The 19558-nt window shown below is 35.3% G+C and overlaps 1 protein-coding gene across 1 annotated transcript in view; it reads left to right on the plus strand.

Moving 5' to 3' along the window:
• The window catches only part of LOC139978251 (ras-specific guanine nucleotide-releasing factor 2-like), a 154024-nt gene that overhangs the window by 101078 nt on the left and 33388 nt on the right, over nt 1-19558 (plus strand). Inside the window, exons 7-8 of the mRNA XM_071988257.1 lie at nt 11589-11668; nt 18047-18240. Coding sequence (XP_071844358.1) covers nt 11589-11668; nt 18047-18240 — 274 coding nt within the window. The remainder of the gene's footprint in view (nt 1-11588; nt 11669-18046; nt 18241-19558) is intronic.

Here is a 19558-nt window from a genome sequence, read left to right on the forward strand (position 1 = left end):
CAAATCCCTTCTGACCCACCATGTTTTCTAAACTAACATGGTCTAGCAGATATCAATGTTTGATGAAATTTTGACGTAACAAAATTTCAGAAGAACTCACAAAAACCAAGCAGTTATTGCGCTAGATCTTATAGCCTTTTTCAAACATTTTGCATTTGTTGTCTGTAAGTTTGACCAGCCTTTATATTATAATTTAATTTAGCTCAAACGTGAACCAAAGTTAAACTTGAAAACTTCCTTCATATGCAGATGTTCGTTGTAAATAATTAAAACATAACCTTCAAATTAAAGCTATCAGTAGTCATCCAGTAACCTTCCTCTAATTAATATGTGCACTTCAAATTACTCGACCTACAAAAAGTAACATTTTAGCTTTTTAATTAAATTAATAATCAACACGTACTTTCTCTTCCTTCCCTTTCCATATCTATTATTCTGAAGGTTATTTGACAACCACATACCTGAGCTACTTCATGTTATAAATCTGTAAAAAACTGCAGTAAAGTACCAAAAAGCAGGATTGCTTCCGTTTTTAGGCCAAAGTTAAAAAACATGATTGTTTAGAGTAGCTCTTAATGTTATCCCTACACAGTGAACTTGCTGGGCATTTCCTTCAGAGAACATTATGCCCAGTATTAACTCCTTTCAGGACCATGATTAAGTAATTAGAATTTTATTAGAATTTTCCATGGACGAAAATTGTACTCTTGCCAAGTTGTACATTTCTTTACACAATTTGCAGACGTCAGCAAATTGTTGTCATGGAGATCAGCTGAAGGTAAACTGTTAGTGCTTATTTCCTACTTTATATTTTATTTTATGTAGGACTCTGACACTGGTTTGAGTGTTCTGAAGGAGCTGGGTGGGGGGGGGGGGGGGAATGGGGTGGGAGAGGTTCAGCTGTACCTGTGGCATAGCACCATGCCTGCTGTAAAATTTATTGGGGACTATGACTCTCCTACCCCCACCCACCGGTTTCAGAGGCCCTATAACTGTGATTAATGTAGTTAGTAGATATCCTGGAATTATGACAGGCCTTATAGCTAGTACCAAACAAACTGCCATAATGTAATAATGTCGTGTTTCTTAACACACAATAATTGTACAACATTAATTAATATTTCTGTTTGCACCAGGAAATAACGCACATTTGTCCTAACCTGTTTTGGCCCCGTTCCAAGTCTAATACAATCTAAGTAATTAGAACGAAACTAAAAATATATATATATTTTAGGAACTATTAGACGTTAACCTTGATATGACTTCTTCATATCCTCTTATATATCTGATACTTTTCATATTTCAAGCAGGAAATTTAAGCATTTCAACTAAAAAGTTTTGAATTTATTTGCTTGAACAAGTAATATATACGTCGACAATAAAAAGTTGTATTGTAAGTTAGGCTGATTCATGATATCGGAAACAAAGAAATTTGGGCTTGAAATATGTTATGTATATTTAAACACATATCTTTAGTATAATGTGTACACACTCTGTAGACATTAGTTAAATGTCAATCAAAAGTTGTTAGACAACTTGATCACAATGCTACATGATTTCTCTGTTGGTATGGAGTCTATATTTGACAAAGATGTATTAAATGCAAAAAGAAGATAAAAAAATAAAGATCGGCCTGGATGGTTGTTATTTTACTTCAGTTTAGTAGCCACATGTTGTGCATGTGGGAGAAACTGAAGGGCCAATAACTCTTGCAGTCATGTGGCTATACCCATTTTGAATTTCCTTTTGGATTTTTTCCCACCATTTGGAAGACCATTGCAGAATTCCTGAACATCAGAGAAAATTAAGGAACATTGTTTCCTGAAGTTATGAATACAAATAATCCACAAGTACTATCATTAATTCATCTTTTAAATACATGTACCATCTTCCAACCCCTCCCACCCCAACACACTGATCTTCTTGTTTTAATTTACCCGTCAGAAGGGTAATGAACCCTGTTCCTTTAATTGTCTCAAAGCTCAAACATGTTATTCCGAACACTTTTGAAACGTTTTAGATGACTGAAGAAGATATTAATCCTCTTCTCCACCCAGTTCCTTTTCCACAAAGCAGTCATTGCTTCCTCTGTTTAATTGGTTTTCTTTGAACATAGAGACTGTTTCAGACAGTTTTGATGGTCTTTGGTCCTGTTTTATACCAATTCCTATAAATATTGATAGCTGGCTTTATAGTACCCATCATCAAGAAGTGTTTACCCTTTACAATGTAAATGTTAAGTGGGCAATTTAGATTGGACTTTAACAGACTCACTTGAAGGTTAAAATTGGACAGCAGTTCGATCAAGGATGCTCTGAGTCAATATTTTCCACAGCGTTGGAGTTTTATATTTGGTGCTAGCAATGGGATGGGGCTCCGTTATCTTTCCAGAAGAAGTGTTTTGTCAATAGTTGGGCGGAAACAGCTACAAGAGAAGGAGTTCTTGACCAGATTATTGATTTAGGTATTTAAGGTCATATTGTAGTAATTCTGTCGGAAAGAATAAGTAATTGTAAGCATGTTGTGTATCATTTAAAACACATAAATAATGTATGATGGAGGTATAGTTGATGCTACATTTCAAAATTATAAAAAATGTATTCTTTATTGCAAATTTTAGTAAATTGTACTTTAAATTCACATATATATGGATTTTAACATTATTCACTCCTTTGGGAGGGCATTTAGGCATCTATGCAGTTATCTGCTTGTTAACATGCTGACTCAGAAAGTAAATTATGACTGAACTTCATAATGAGTATGTGAATTTGTCTAAGTAGTTAATACAGGTACCCTTTTGAAACTGGTGGAGGTCAAAGGCCATTTGAGGTCAGTACAGGTCAAAGTCTGAAAACCTTGTCAATACAACTCAAGAAGGACAACTTAGTTGAACTAAAACACATATTTGGTATGTAGATCTTACTTGGAAAATACCAGAACCCTATCAAAATTGGTGGAAGCCAAAGGTCATTTGAGGTCACCCATTAGTGAAGTCAATAAAAATCTTTGTAAAGTGTTTGACTTTGAAACCCAAACTTGGATCCACTTCATAATTGATGCAGTGGATTCAAGTATATTTGGTGGCTGTCAGAGTTCACTCAAGGTCAACAGAGGTCAGAGACTGAAAATTCCTAAAAATATTTAGCAACTCCAAACGTAAACATTGGATGGATGTCATACTTGGTATCTGGATCTTCCTTGGTGCAATATGCAAGAACCCTATTGTTCTTGTGGCATTATTAAGTTGTCTGTGTGGTCAAAAGAGGTCAAAATCAGAAACACTTCTTAACATGCATATGACACCAGAAATGAAGCTTGGATGAAGTTTGTAGTTGGTTTGTGGATTCATCTTGGTAACTACAATAAGTTAGAAGAACTTGTTTTGGTTGAGTTTATATTACAATGCATTAAACAATGGATTAACAATAACATTAAGGCCTGTACTGAGAAGCCTACTTCATTATCAGTTTAACCTTAAAGGAGCAATCCAGGGATAATATATATCATATCTTTTAAAGCTGAATATCTTGAAAGGCAAATTAGCTATGAAAACATTGTATAAGTTAGAGGGCCTGACATTTCGATCCTAGCAGGATCATCTTCAGAAATTGACTGAAACGAAAACAAACTAAGAATACGTCAAGAGTCACAGATGGACAGAGAGTTAAATTGGACAAACGAGCAATGAATAGAGCAAAAATACTTCCACAGTTTTTAATCGTCTCATCACTCTTTCCTTTCATCTTAACATCTCTCTTTTGTTGTCTATTTAACTGTCTGCCCATCTGCATGTGTCCCTTAATGTGTTCGTAGTCTGCTTTCTGAGCTAAGAATTATATATTAATTAGGCTGCCAACTTGTACACATTTACCTACATGGGCTTTTTTCTAGTAGTAAGCAGTTTGCGAACAGTTTCCCCCCCCCCCCCCTCTCTAGATACAAACATTAGTAGCGCTCAAATTTTTATTCGGTCTTGGAACTACAAAATATCAAGATCAAATTCTACCTGAAGTCATCCTTTAAGCAAGTTCCTTATCCATTATTCAGTGAAGTTAATTTAATGAAACATGGTGATTATTTAACCGAAAAAAATCTACATTAATAACATAGCTTTGGAATTATTGTTAATTCGTTCATTAATGATCCGCTCCTTCATGAGATGAGACTTTCTGACAAACATTATCACTTAGCTCGAGGTAAACCTGTCAAATATGTAATGCCCCGAAGGGAAATTCTCAGCAAATGAACACTGAAAGTTGAGTGTTTAATTAAACTGGTTCATATTATACAGACTTTGCTTAAATGTGGCCCCAAATGTCAGATAGGCCTGAAGGGCATTAATTTGCTGGATGTCATAAGATGAAAATATACTACTAAAATGAGTTCATTTGGGTGCATGGTAAAGTATGGTAAAACTTGTATTATCTTTATTTGTGGGGGCTGACTGATATGATATGAATCAAGCTTATTCCCATGCAATGTCATATAGTGCAATAATGGAATATATTATAGCTTTTTTTCATAATGTGAAATATGCATGAGCTATGAGAATTTACATATAAGAAAAATATTTTTCTGTTTGATTGTGTGAATTTACTTCACTCCTCTCTAACCTGTCTCCATTCTACTAATGCACTCAAATATACCTAGCCTACAATAGTTGGTAGCATGTTAGCACTGCATCCTCATCATGGTCAGTGTCCACTGCCTCTCCCTTCAAAATCGACCATTCTGAAATGAAGAATAAAAACATATAATTTTCATTTCTCGTAAAATAACCCAAACCAGAACGTTTTGGGGGAGTTTGTGCATTAACTGAAAATAACATAGGTTGGAAACTGAGTCAAACTTGGTTGGTTACAATACATGTCCAGTGCTTTCATGTATTTTGTTGTTAACTCTCAGTCGCTTTTGTAGCCCATCCTTATCCTCTCCACCTCCCCCTTTGACCTATTATCTCCATCCCTTCTCCTGATCCCTAATCTCCTGATCCCTTCTCCTGATCCCTAATCTCCTGATCCCTTCTCCCCATCATGGTCCCCATATGCATGCTCCCTCTTTCCTCATCACACCAAATGAATCCAAGGAAAGGTAAAAGTTGATTCTATGCTTGTCCCAATGTGTCATGACTACTTATCAAAAATATGGAAAAATGTTCTCTGTATTTTATGAAAAACATGCTAAAACATGCAATTAGCATATAATGTAGTAAACATTGTGAAAATGTTGTACATGACACAGTGTGTGTTGTTATACTTGAAGGGATTGCATTGAACAACTCTTTTGGACTGGACAAGGAGCTCCCTTTAAATAAAAAAACAATACTCAATTATATCAAGTCAACTGAAAGGAATTATTCCACTGAACATTCAAAATAGTAATAAATATTTAATAAATAATGACTGAATGGTAAGATTGAAATAAAATACCTGAAATTAAACTGACTAATAAATTTAAAGAAAGACAACCATGGAAGGTCAAGCAATGACATCAATATTTTTTTAATAATTTGAGAAAGGCAGACAAAGTTATATGAAAAAGTCATCACAACTGATACAAACTGGTTTTTATACATGATTATAAAAATAACAACCTCCTTTTGAGCCTCATCAGTTTATTTTCATCAAAATAAGTTTATATATAAGGTATTATCAATAAATAATTAATGTGTCACTAAACTTAAAAGAGCTTTCTGTATATATGCTTAATGGTTATCAATTGGTACACTTCAGTTTTAAATTCAACTAGTAAAGTGACTCTTAATTGTGATGAAAGTGTGAGTATTAATATCTTGAAGAGATACATTACATTTGCTGTCTGAAATAGGTCATCTTTTTTAAGGTGATGTTTTCAACAGTCTACTCATGACAATTTAATTCATAACAGGCTATTGATCATATGTTCAAGTGTCTTACACACAAATAATCAGCACTCAATCTGCCAGATTTAGCTAAATGAGCTGGAGTAAAATTTCAAGAGAGCAAAACAAATTCTCCAGCCAATTCTGCATCAATTCCACATTTACGCCATAAAACAAACCTATGGCTAAGTGTATTCAATTGTACATTTGTATTTTTGTATTTGTTTTGTTAAGCGCATTGAACCCTGGGATTTTGCGCTATATAAGCACCGGTGTAATAATAGTAATAATAGAATAGTCGTATTCATGAAATCACAAAATGGACAATTTTTCTTTAATTTTTTCAAATTTGTTTGATATGAAATTTAGAGTAGTCAAGCTAATGAGCTTCATTGTTGTTAGATTTAAGAATTGAGTTGTATCATTTGATGTTACTATTTAGTCAGCTTGAGAAAATGAAATTAAGAGCTGTTTTATATATTAATAATAATATTGAAGATTTATAAAGCGCAGACATATCCACCGATAACAGTGCTCAAGGCACATCACAATATTACACTGGTCAATGATAACCTGTCAAACATAGAGACAAATCCCTCCACATTGCAGCAGCTAAACAGCGCCCAACTGACAGTTCATCTCACAGGTCCCCATTTATACACCTTGGTGAAGAGAGGTAATGGAGATAAAGTGCCTCACCCATGGACACAATGTAATGATCTGGCCAGGACTCAAACCTGCAAGCCTTAGATCATAAGTCTACTGCTTTAACCACTCGACTATAACGCTTTCCAAGAGAAGCAGGAAAAACCGAATGAGATTATTTATATTACATATTTATAATTTTCTTAGAAAAAAGGATATTATATTTTACTAAATTATTATTATTAAAACAAATTTTTAAGCCATAGCCGTCACTGATTAATTAAATTGTCAAGATTAAGGAAGTGAATGAGTGGTACTTTGCACCATGCTTTGATGATTCATATCTCATAAAGTAATTATATATATACTGTACTAGGAATTTTATCCTAAATGACACTTTCATTAATTAATAGTCAGCATTTGATGGACTTTGGTATATTGTTAAATGAAGTAATGACTGTGAGGGTTGTTTCATACGTAAAAACCCTTTATTATACATCATAAAGAAAATGACACAAACTTCCGTCAAGGTTTTGGTAGGAGTTACTGTAAAAGTTGATGCATGTCATAGTAAAGGCCGTATATGTACAGAAAGGTGTAAATGGCACGTTTTCTTTTTTTTCTTTCCTTTTCTTTTTAGCTGCTGGTTTAAAGGCTAACTCTTTTTCAAATACTGTATCAATCTCAATAATAAAATATTGAAAAAATTTGTAGATTTGTAATTTCAAATCAAACTGACCATTGAACGTTTTTTTTGGGGTGTGTAGCTGGCAGCTGTGACACGACGATAGGGATGCACCGGATATCCGGTTCCGGCCGGATTTTTCAAAATCCGGCCGGATCTTTTTCAAAATCTGGCCTGAATTATTCCATTAAAAGGTGTTGGCATTAACTAAAATCAATGTAAAGTTGTAAACTATTTCCAAAAATTAATAAAAACATTCAACGTAAGGAAAAATTAGGTTTAACATGTTTAATTTAATTTTCTCAATGGTCTGACCCACTGTTTTTAAGATCAACCAAAATAATAGAACTATCATACTTCTACTTCTTTATTAATGATTTTCTTTTGTGTAATGAAAAAATCCGGTTCCGGCCGGATTTTATCCGGCCGGATTTCATGTACTATCCGGCAAATTCCGGTTCCGGCCGGATCCAAAAATTTGGATCCGGTGCATCCCTACATGACGATATCGAATAGTGTTTAAGCTGTTTAATATTTTTTGACACCAAAATAATCTATTACATTGCCTTCTTTATATGTGTATGGCCAATGGAGGTAGAATTAAGAATAGAGAGACAGAGAAAGGGTATATAAGCCCTCATGCAGATAAGAGTTAGCTTGGAACAAGTAACATTTCTCATAAATTCTAAACTTGATATATTCTGGTCATTAGTTCCAATACTGCTTCTGTCATTTAAAAAGTGATATGGCACCACACTGTTTAGAATCAGGGGCAATTGAAATGGTGCAGAAAACGGAGAATATATCAAATTTTATACATTCAAATGATGCATCCTAATATGGCATAGTTTCAATTATATTGTCATTAATATTTGTACATTGTCATTAATATTCATAGGTGCAATGGCTAAAAAATAGCCAGTTGGGACAATTTCCTAATGCTAATACCACTCTGTACTGTATTATACCATATTATGCTTCGAAACACTCGTACTGACAGTACAAACAGTTCCTAACCTTGATCTGATGAGAGACATGATACTCATACTGCTCATACTGACACCAGTGCTCTGAAGCAGGACATTATAGTACAGTATAGCAAAAACATGTCCCAACTGGGTGGCGTTCAACGCGAATATTCAGATATGTTATGTGTAATTACACATAGCCAGTAGGGACAATTTCCTAGTGCTAATACCATTCTCTATACTGTCCTCCCATATTATGCTTCAAAGCACTGGTATTGACAGTACAAACAGTTCCTAACCTTGATCTGATAGAGACATGATACTCATACTGCTCATACTGACATGAGTGCTCTGAAGCAGGACATGACAGTACAGTATAGCAAAACTTGAAATGGCATTCAATGCCAATATTCAGATATGTGAAGTACACTCAGCCAGAAGGGACAATTTTCTCATGCTTGATCACAATATATGCAGCATTTTCATGGCACGCTTTAAAGGTCTACGGACACCTAGCCAAATTGTCTCATCTTCAATACATTTGTTGTGTGTGATAAGCACATTCAAAATCTGTTGAAATATTTTGAAGAGCTTTTTTTATTTTAAGATATATTCATTTGAAGTTTTGATAAATCTCGGGAAACTCATTAAATATGTGTAAACTATGATGTGGAGTGTTGCACTCATCAAAGTTTCTTATTTTAGCCCTTAATAAGTTAACACCTTATTACAAGCCCACATATATATTATTTGAATGATGTGACATTCCTCTTTTCAAAGAACAAGACAAAATATATATAAAAAATTCCTTAGGCCACAAACCTGTGTTCAGTGTCCTTGAAACAAAGGTTGTAAAAACAAAGGAATGACATGTATATGTATGTATGTATTTATATTAGATCCTCCAGCCATAGGCGTACGGGACCATTTCAGTTTGGGGGGGCAGAACTTTTTGTGCCCGAAAGTTCCCGTGACACTATCTAAGCGGAGCGCCACCATCGGTTGGCGCGTAGCGTACAAGAAAATTTTGGGCACACAATGCCTCTCAGATTGCCGGAAACGGCACTTCTGAGGCCTTGCAAGTTGCATCTAAACATTCTTTATTTTATAATCTCACGTTTTAGAAATTTACACTTCCCCAAAAATTTGGTAAATTGGAAGAAGAAAAAATGGTAACATCACTTTGGAGGGGAAAAATGGGACAGTATATTTTTTAAGCTCCTATTTAGTTACCTTATTTATTATTTTAACACAGTACTCAGCTACCTCCAGAAAAAAAAAACATACATTGTTCAACGACACGTAGGCGGGATAATGTCGCTGTGTCGGGTGAGACTGCAATTTGTCTCACAAAAAGTATAAAATATAACAAAGAATATGATAAACCTGTACCTCTAGGCTTGTAGGCACTCCCCGCCCCCCACCATCCATGAAATAGAAAATGTTTCTTCTATATACACTCATGTTGGGGATATCCAGGTCAAGGGCGGCGGAAGCACTTTTAATCCGGGGCACCTACATTAAAGGGCACTTTGCAGAAATTCGATTGGACTGATGCAGCCCTATATTTAGTACCCTTTATAACTCTTATTGTATTATCTTATTTGTGTATACACATCACTCCATCAACGCCCCCCCCCCCTTCCCTAAAGGAAAATATGCATACTAGCACTGCAATATCCAATGCGCAAATTGGGAAACAAGGAACAAGTTTTCTCTTGAGACAAAATGAGGTGAAATCATGCTAGTTGCTAATGTAGGAATCTTCCGAATTAGACTGTTTGTTTTCTTGTTAATATGTTAACAAATTTTCCATTCGAAATAGTTTTAAGTTTGACCCACAGAAATTCATTAAAAGTCACGGGCTTAGCCAGGATTTGCAAAATTATATGCACGACTATCTGAGCGCAGCGCCACCATCAGTTGGCGCGGAGCGTACTATAAAAATTTTTGGTTTTACAAACCCCTCAGATGGCCGGAAACGGCCCTTCCCGAGTGTTCATTATGGTTCCCTGGCCTCTTGCTAACTTGAGGCACCTCAATTTTTATATAGAAAAAAGGCACATTTTTAACCTGAGGAAAAGTGGGGGGCACGTGCCCCTGTGCCCCCCGGTTCCGCCGCCCTTGGTCCAGGTAAACAATTGACTAGTTAGAAAAAAAATTGATCTTGCAAAAAGCGTCGTAGCCCACATGAACTGCGCTTACGGTGGTGTTACACGGAAATATTCGGGCATAATGATGCTGAATAAAGAAAATCATGGAATTGTCGGGCAAAAATTTGAAAAAGATTCGGGCAGGCTACTGCATATTTATATTCCAGATGACAAGAAATTCGGGCAAAAGTCCTGGAAAATTCGGGCAGCCTAAAAAAAAAAAAAATATATATATATATATATATATATATTTTTTCTCCTCTTAGGCTGCCCGAATTTTTCAGGACTTTTGCCCGAATTTCTTGTCCTCTGGAAATTTGGGGGGGCAGTCTGCCCCCCCTGCCCCCCCGCCTCGTACGCCTATGCCTCCAGCAAGCAGGAACTCGCGAAGAAGCCATCATTGGCTTATCAAAGCCGCAAGCTGACCAAAGTCAGTCTCTTAGATTCATATTTAACGTCCATGATTATGAATTGTCAATTGTCAACAACTCTGTAACTGGACGACATACATTAATCTTGGAGTGACTCGAACCGGGGACCTTATGATTGAAAGGCACCGGCGTTATCCACTGAGCTAACACTCCTTTGATAGAAAAGTAGAAAATCACATGATAGAAAATCAGGCAGTCATTCCCTTTACACCATCAATGTGCATAATTAGCTAATGTTTATTCATAAATGAAACTAGAATTAAGAAAAGACTTGTAAAATGGTCAATCTATGATGGATTTTGATGAGAGTTGCAGTTATTTTCATGATTTCGAATGCCTATTAGAGTGATTAGGACAATGTTGTTTCTAGCTAGGTGTCCATATACCTTTAAGGCAATCGTACTGACGGTGTGAATGTTTCTTAACCTTGATCTAAATTAGACACATTTTATTTAAATACTGCTCATACTGTCAGTACAAGTGCTTTGAAGCATGACATGAAAAGCAGTGTATATTGCTGATGCTGCAACTGGGTGCAAAATGACACAAGATATATATTTATCAATATCTGAAGGTGTATAATTATACATATTTGGATATAAATTATCAGTGATTGCTAATGGGTATGTGCTTAATAAGGTTTGGTTTACAAACCTTGCTTACCATACAAGTTGATATAAATAATGCTGGGTGGGTTATGAAAGAATTTAAACACAACATGAATGACTTCTTTAACAATGAAAATATCAAAGATATGTGAATGCTCAAATTGCTTTTCATTTAATGTAGCAAATCTGTTTATTTTTCATTTCATTTTTCTATATTTTCTTTTTGATTTTGTTTCAGTGAGACCATCTTCTTCCTTCATCAAATTTTCTACAAGGGCTTATGTGCAAGAATGGAGAATTGGCCGACTTTGGTATTAGGTAAAAATTTTGGACTTTAAGTTTTTAATACTTTCCCAAGGTAAAAGAAGTGTATGTAATGGTCATGGTGTGTTTATGCATGTTTGTGTAAGTGACACCTTGGTCTGTAAATGTGGCACATTTATAGCTGCTAGTAACTTCATGCATACTTGGCATGTGTTTTACCAGCTGTGGTCATTGTGGTGTATTATTGCTGGATGTGCTGTCAGCCAGTGGCCGATATGTGGAGACCTTGTAAACAAGTTTGCTCCACAGATATAGCTTTGGCAAATCTTGTTGATGGATGGTAAGTGTCCCTTAATGAGCACTATATTTCCCTTAATGAGCACTAGATTTGTCCCTTCATGAGCACTAGATTTGTCCCTTAATGAGCAGTAGATTTGCTCCTTAAATGAGCACTAGATTTGTCCCTTAATAAACACTAGATTTGTCCCTTAATGAGCACTAGATTTGTCCCTTCATGAGCACTAGATTTGTCCCTTAATGAGCAGTAGATTTGCTCCTTAAATGAGCACTAGATTTGTCCCTTAATGAGCACTAGATTTGTCCCTTAATGAGCACTAGATTTGTCCCTTAATGAGTACTAGATCTGTCCCTTAATGAGCACTAGATCTGTCCCTTAATGAGCACTAGATTTGTCCCATAATGAGCACTAGATTTGCTCCTTAATGAGCACTAGATTTGTTCCTTAATGAGCACTAGATTTGTCCCTTAATGAGTACTAGATTTGTTCCTTAATGAGCACTAGATCTGTCCCTTAAGGAGCACTAGATTTGTCCCTTAATGAGGACTAGATTTGTTCCTTAATGAGCACTAGATTTTTCCCTTAATGAGTACTAGATCTGTCCCTTAATGAGTACTAGATCTGTCCCTTAAGGAGCACTAGATTTTTCCCTTAATGAGGACTAGATTTGCTCCTTTATGAGCACTAGATTTGTCCCTTAATGAGCACTAGATTTGTCCCTTAATGAGTACTAGATCTGTCCCTTAATGAGTACTAGATCTGTCCCTTAATGAGCACTAGATCTGTCCCTTAATGAGTACTAGATTTGTCCCTTAATGAGTACTAGATCTGTCCCTTAATGAGCACTAGATTTGTCCCTTAATGAGCACTAGATTTGCTCCTTTATGAGTACTAGATTTGTCCCTTAATGAGCACTAGATTTGCTCCTTTATGAGCACTAGATTTGTCCCTTAATGAGCACTAGATTTGTCCCTTAATGAGCACTAGATTTGTCCCTTAATGAGTACTATATCTGTCCCTTAATGAGCACTAGATCTGTCCCTTAATGAGTACTAGATTTGCTCCTTAATGAGTACTAGATTTGTCCCTTAATGAGCACTAGATTTGTCCCTTAATGAGGACTAGATTTGTTCCTTAATGAGCACTAGATTTGTCCCTTAATGAGCACTAGATCTGTCCCTTAATGAGCACTAGATCTGTCCCTTAATGAGCACTAGATTTGTCCCTTAATGAGTACTAGATCTGTCCCTTAATGAGCACTAGATCTGTCCCTTAATGAGTACTACATTTGTGGCGGTGTTTGTGAAACTGAAAGAGGTCAACAGGGCTCAAATATCTGAAAACATTACAAAGTAATGAAGGCCAGCTTTGATGATTCCAATACTGTCGATGCCTCCTTATTGAATTCTTGATAGGTGTTGTTTTGCTATATACCATAGGTCATCTGACTTCAACTGTGATCAACACTTTAAAAACTCTGTAAAAAGATTTAGTGAATATTCCATGATTGGCGAATCTTATGCTTGGTATGTAGCTGCCTCTTAATGAGTTTTTGGTTGTTACAACTTTGTTGTTGTATTATTGCATTGATGGCAAAGGTCATTTGTAATTAATGGTGATGTTCAAAATTTGATAAACTTATTAAGGAGCTTGTCTTCACTTTCATTTGTTGGAGGGGATGGGGGGGGGGAGGGGAGTAGCAGGAGTTTTTGTGTGTTGATCCTGAAATATGATTGATTACATGTTTGGATGAAACACATGTTGAAGGACACAGTCGATCAAGTTAATTTTCACTTACCCTTTCAGTAAAACTCCTGAAGTGTTGTCTGAACTTTTATGTTTACAGACCATGGCAGGTAAAAAATGTTTGACATCTGATGACAGTATAGGCCTATGCATATACTTCAGAGAGAAGAAATGTTGTATTGTTACTGTGCAGTATGTGGTAGGGTCTATATATGTCATGAACACAAGGACGGTTTTTAACTTATGTAAATTATAAACTGGCCTTTAAATGTTTAGCAGTAACAGTTCGGCACTGTGTCATATATAAGTAGGACGTATAGGAAGCCGCAGCTCGTGCAGCTGTTATAGGCTGTGGAGGATGTAATAAACTGGAAAGTTCAAAGGTCATTTAAGGTGAGCAGAAGAAAAAATTATTAATGTAGGTTGTAGTAGTAGATGTGATTGTTGTCCTATCCTTCCCTTTCCCACAAACCATTGCCTCCAATTTTAGTATATATTCATTTTATCCTTTCTTGACATATCCGGATATCATGCTGGGATTTTAACCTAATAACATGGTGAATGGAGTGTTTACCTCTGGTGTTTTTTGTTTTTTTGTCAGTTGTAAAAGAAAATGATATTCAGTAGATATTATCTTACCTCCATTTGCGACCGTTCCTTATATAGCTTGATACGACAGTAGGGTTTAGGATATATAGAATTTGAATAATATACGTCAGCAGATCCGTTCGTACGGTTTATCAGATACAGACACCCCTGCTGCGATGTTGAATAAACAATAACTTTTGTCTCTTATTAAAGAAATAGAAAATATTATTATAACAATAACTTCCATTTTAGGACTTTTACCTTCTTTTTACCGTCGTTTTTTGTGCATTTTTGATCAGTTTTGATAACAACAAATGAATTAACCTTGTCTATCAGCAAATCTGGTACTCATGCAAATTTTGAGCCGGTTATTAGATCTGATAAAAAAACTAAATAAATAAAAAAAATCAAAAATATAATATGTAAGTTGAAATCTTTCGTTGAAGTATCATGGTATGAACGCGCAATATGTAAAGTTGCTTATCACATTCACAAGGCCGTTTCTATTTCCGGCATTTTTTTTTCTAATATTACTCAGATAGTGCTTGGAAATGGTTCAAGTAACTATTTTCTATCTTTATGATAGACTATCTTGCTAAAATGCATTTTTGATGAACTTTCGAACTGGAGAGTATACACAGCTACAATGATACTCATCTATCAGGAAACGTCTATAAACAATCCATGCATTGCCTGGGAGGAAATGCCGAGCGATATGTTACTATATCATGAAGCAATAAGGAAACAAAAACCTGCTGAGACCTTTTATTGAAGTATCATAACATTGATTTTTGCGTTTGGTAGATGATACCCGGCAATTTGACCAACATTCAAGTATTACTCATATGAGGTCAACATTGTGAAACTTTCTGAGAAAATTAACAAGTCTGTTTTCATTTCAAACATTTGACACCCAGACACATTTGAAAGAATTTTTGCAAAACCAATTTTGAGTAAATTTTTGTTTCCAGAGTTTATCTTAATTATATCAAAATACAATGTGATTCATATTTTAAAGGGAACATCCTGGCATTGTCATTGAATAATTGATTTATGTAGAAGGCGGAGAGAATATTTTTGTGGTGATTCATGTTATGTTTTTATGCCTGCATGTTATGTGTATATGCCTGCATGTTATGTGTTTATATGCCTACATGTTATGTGTATATACCTGCATGTGTATATGCCTGTGTGTGTAATGCCCCTTGTATTAAAACAGAAGATATATCTCCAGAAGTGCAGTCTGCAGAGGTCAAATATTGGTTGCAGCCTGGATCAATATCGGAGCTATAAAAGTCTGAAAACCATTAGTTCCAAGAATAAAGCTTGATTAAACATCGCATTTGATATAGCTCATCATTATTAATAACTTTGTTCAAACAACGTTTAAAAACAGTGTTTACCTTATTAAATATTTAAAAAAAATTATGATAGATAAATGTGGCAGGAATTGATACCATAGGCAAGTTGCCTTTCTGGTTTTAGCAAAAAGTATCAATACTCAGTACGTGTTTGCAAGGGTCAGCAGAGTACATGGAACGTGACTCAAAAGTGGGAACAGGATATTTCTTAATATTGGGTGATGGCGATCGATTAAGTAATTTCTTAACATCAAGTCCGTAATCCAAGGTAGTTTTCATGCATCGTCAGCATCAATTCTGAGAGGTGAGGAGGGTGTGGGAGGGGGGGGGGCCGGGGGACTAAGTGGGCCAGTCTCTCATATGGTATGTTGACATGTATGATGAACCATTATCACGTCATGAATATTCATGAAAATGTTACGACTCTTGTGCATATATATGTAAATACCAGGACAGTCTGTCATGACATAACTTTTTTATTTATGATGAATCATTAATTATCAGATCATGAATATTCATGAAAATGTAATGACATGATTCTTGTGCATGTGAATTCAAGGTCTGTTACCTATGAATGATTTTGTCGATTACGATGAGCCATGAGAAGCTGTTACTGGAACTGAATCTGCAAAATAACAAATTGCTGCAGATTGTGAAGTCTCAACTGGCAAAACTTTCTGACACATGTTTATGTTTTAAATATTTACTGAAATTACTCATGCCCTCTAGAGGTGATATGTTCTTAATGAGTCTGGCAATCATCTTCGACTAATCATATAAGCTTCCTTGACATCAAACAAGATGGAGACTAGGTGTGAAAGTTTGAGCAACAGCTATAACATCAATGATTAGGTGATATAGTATGGGAATCTATCGTAGAAAATACCTGTGCATTTGGTTAGAAACAAGTTAAACTCTGTGTGTGGGGTCAAACAGTGTAAGATCCTCCTATATTGTAGCTTACAATAGCAGCTTCCATAATTGACTTTCTGAAGGTTAGTTTTTTACTACATATTAAAGTACCAGCAGATTGATCAAGACTGCTCGGTAGATGAATGTGTGGTGGCATTTTTTTTAAAGTTTTTTTTCATAAGATGCACAAAGAACTTGCTCAAAATATCTCTGGCATCACTCTGTTTTCATATCCCCTCACTTATTCCTTACCGTAAGACATCATTATTTGCAGAACAAAAACATTTTTGAAAGGAAGAAAAGTTGATTCCTTAAGTAGGTAAAATAGTTGTAATTTTATTCAATTAAAAAATATTATTGCTAGCTCGTTAGGTGTAAAATATTAGATGGCCTTTGTGAAACTTACGACCTAACAAAAATTAAGGATTTAATTATGGGAGTAATCTTCAATAGATGAACAATTTTGTGTAAAAGTTAACAGTGGAAATGCTGTCAGAATCTACAGAGGAAACAATGAGGGGAGTGGGTGGTGTATTTTATAGGCACTGATCACCCAATCCTTGACCGAGAGGTGTTCATCTGCCATCTGGATGCCCGAACTGTTCTGAATCTCTGGATGCTTTCAGTTTAGGTCATGTATAGTGCACACCTCCCACCGCACCGCTTAGGTGTGCTTCTGGGGTGAGGGGGCCAGCAACCCCCACCCGTCAGTAGTTCCTAAGCTGCTGTTAACCACTGATTGGCCCATGTTGCTTTATTTTATAGTGTCTCACAGCCTATATTAGCTCTTGACTTATGTCAATCTTCATGGGCTATTGTTCACTCTAGCTTTTATATAAAAAAAAAAAGAATAAAAAAAAAAAAAGTTGAGCCTTTGGAATAAATTGGCTGAAGTAACTTTTTCAAAATTAATGAAACTTTTCTTATTTCCAGCAAATAGTTATAAACAAAAGAGACATGACATTTTGTGAACACATTAAAGCTGTTCATTTTATAAACTGCATGTATAGAACAAAGTTGCATGAATTAACTAAACAATTTCAAATGGTGAAAAAAGTGTAATAAATAAAATAGAATTTAACTAGTAAGTTTGAGGAGTAATAGAATAATTTTTTCATTTCCATCAAATCCATCTAAACATTGGAATAATTATAACATCCCTAGTACCATCATGGACAGAAATTGAAGTAATACTCCAAAAATTCTAACAAAGTTTGGAAAGTTATAGAGTAAGACAGAGTAATTTTAACTTGCATGCTAAGGAGCTGTAGTTCTGTGTAGCTAATTCATTCTCCCTAAGATGAAACTGTCAGCCTAACACTATACGTTTACCTACGATGGCTTTGGATAGTCCAAAAGTGGAGAAAGCAATTTTTTTTTTTTTTTTTGGACAGCTCATCTTATCTCTTTTGATGCAAACTACTTTGTAAGTAAGTGTATATGAAAGCTCTTTACAAGCAAAGTCCACTTCAGATGTCACTTTCTTTTTTCTTCTTTTCTTTTTCTCTTTGGTTTCTTATTCTTTAGGAGACCTGTTTGACATGCTTCTTCCAATGTTGAGCATCTACAACGAATATGTGAGAAATCACCATTTTAGTCTGCAAGTGCTTGCAGAGTGTAAGCAGCATTCCGCCTTTAATCTCATCTTAAAGCAGTATGAGGCTAAACCTGTGTGTGAAGGGCGTTCTTTGGAAACATTCCTTACCTACCCTATGCATCAGGTAACTATTCTCTTCTACATTTTGTTGGGTTCCATAATGATGGGGTTGATTTTTTTTGATGTGTTAAATAGAGACAGGAAATATGAATGCCTGTCATATGAGCAGGATGGTAACTCAATCCATTTCTTGTAACTAAATATAATCACGAAAACAAACAGCTAATGTTTTGATTGAAGTTTGCAATGTTGGTGTATATTCGAAGTGTTTTTTGTTGTGCAGGGGTCTGAAAATGTTTACAAATGTTTCCAAATCATTAATTTTGCCTTGTTCACTTTATGTGCCAACAAAATTGATCTAGTCAAGATGGATGCACACATAATGACAGTGTCTATCTTGTTGTGGAGGTTGATTTTTTTTTTTTAAGTTAGGGATTAATTTAGTGCTTGTATGTTGCATAACAGTTCTGAAGTAGCTCTTTAGTTAGATTATTATTAAGTATGAGAGAGATTCTATGGTATTGGATATTATTCTGTATATAAGGTTAGTCTTGCCTTGTCTTTATATTTGCAGCGACCCTTTAAATGTATACTGAATTGGTTGTCTAGTAAGTTTGGATATCCAGTCACCCTAGGTCAATAGAGGGCACTGTCACATTGGTCCTTCTAGTTCCAATAAACTTGGAAAAGCTGACATATATATATATTTGAAGCTAACATTTAGCTTTTGCCTCTCATAACTAACACATTTTAGCAACAAAATGTTGCCCACCTTTCATTTGGCAACTTTTTGCAAGTTTGGTCATCAACCAATCAGAAAGCATCTTTGAGGTATTTTAAATATTGTTCCTTCTAGTTTCAAAAAACTTGACTAGCTGACATATATATATCAATCTAACATTTAGCTTTTGCCTCTCATAATTAACACATTTTAGCAACGAAATGTTGCTCATCATTAATTTGGCAACTTTTTCCATGTTTGGTCATCAACAAATCAGAAAGCATCTTTGAGGTATTTTCAATTACGTCAGCTAAAAATGAGTTCAAACTTTGAGCGTCAGTAAGATTATATTCAAGTCTCCGAAAAGGATAATAAAACTGGACTCATATACCTGCAATTCTTCTTCAAATTATTGAAGACAAGATCTTTAGGAACATATTTTCATATTTACAAGTAGCAAATAGATTGAGATATGTACGTTAATACAGCACTGTACAAAATCTTTGGAGATCTGTTAACAGGATAGATCATACCCTGCATTAGGAGGATCTATGGCACTGTTAGGGCTGATTTGATAGTGCACTCTGCATAAACGTGTAAGATCCTCATTATCTGCAGCAATACTCAACGCCCCAAAGTTGCTACCAGTGGAAAATATCAT

This window comes from Apostichopus japonicus, chromosome 13, assembly GCF_037975245.1.
Source record: "Apostichopus japonicus isolate 1M-3 chromosome 13, ASM3797524v1, whole genome shotgun sequence".
Classification (NCBI taxonomy): domain Eukaryota; kingdom Metazoa; phylum Echinodermata; class Holothuroidea; order Aspidochirotida; family Stichopodidae; genus Apostichopus; species Apostichopus japonicus.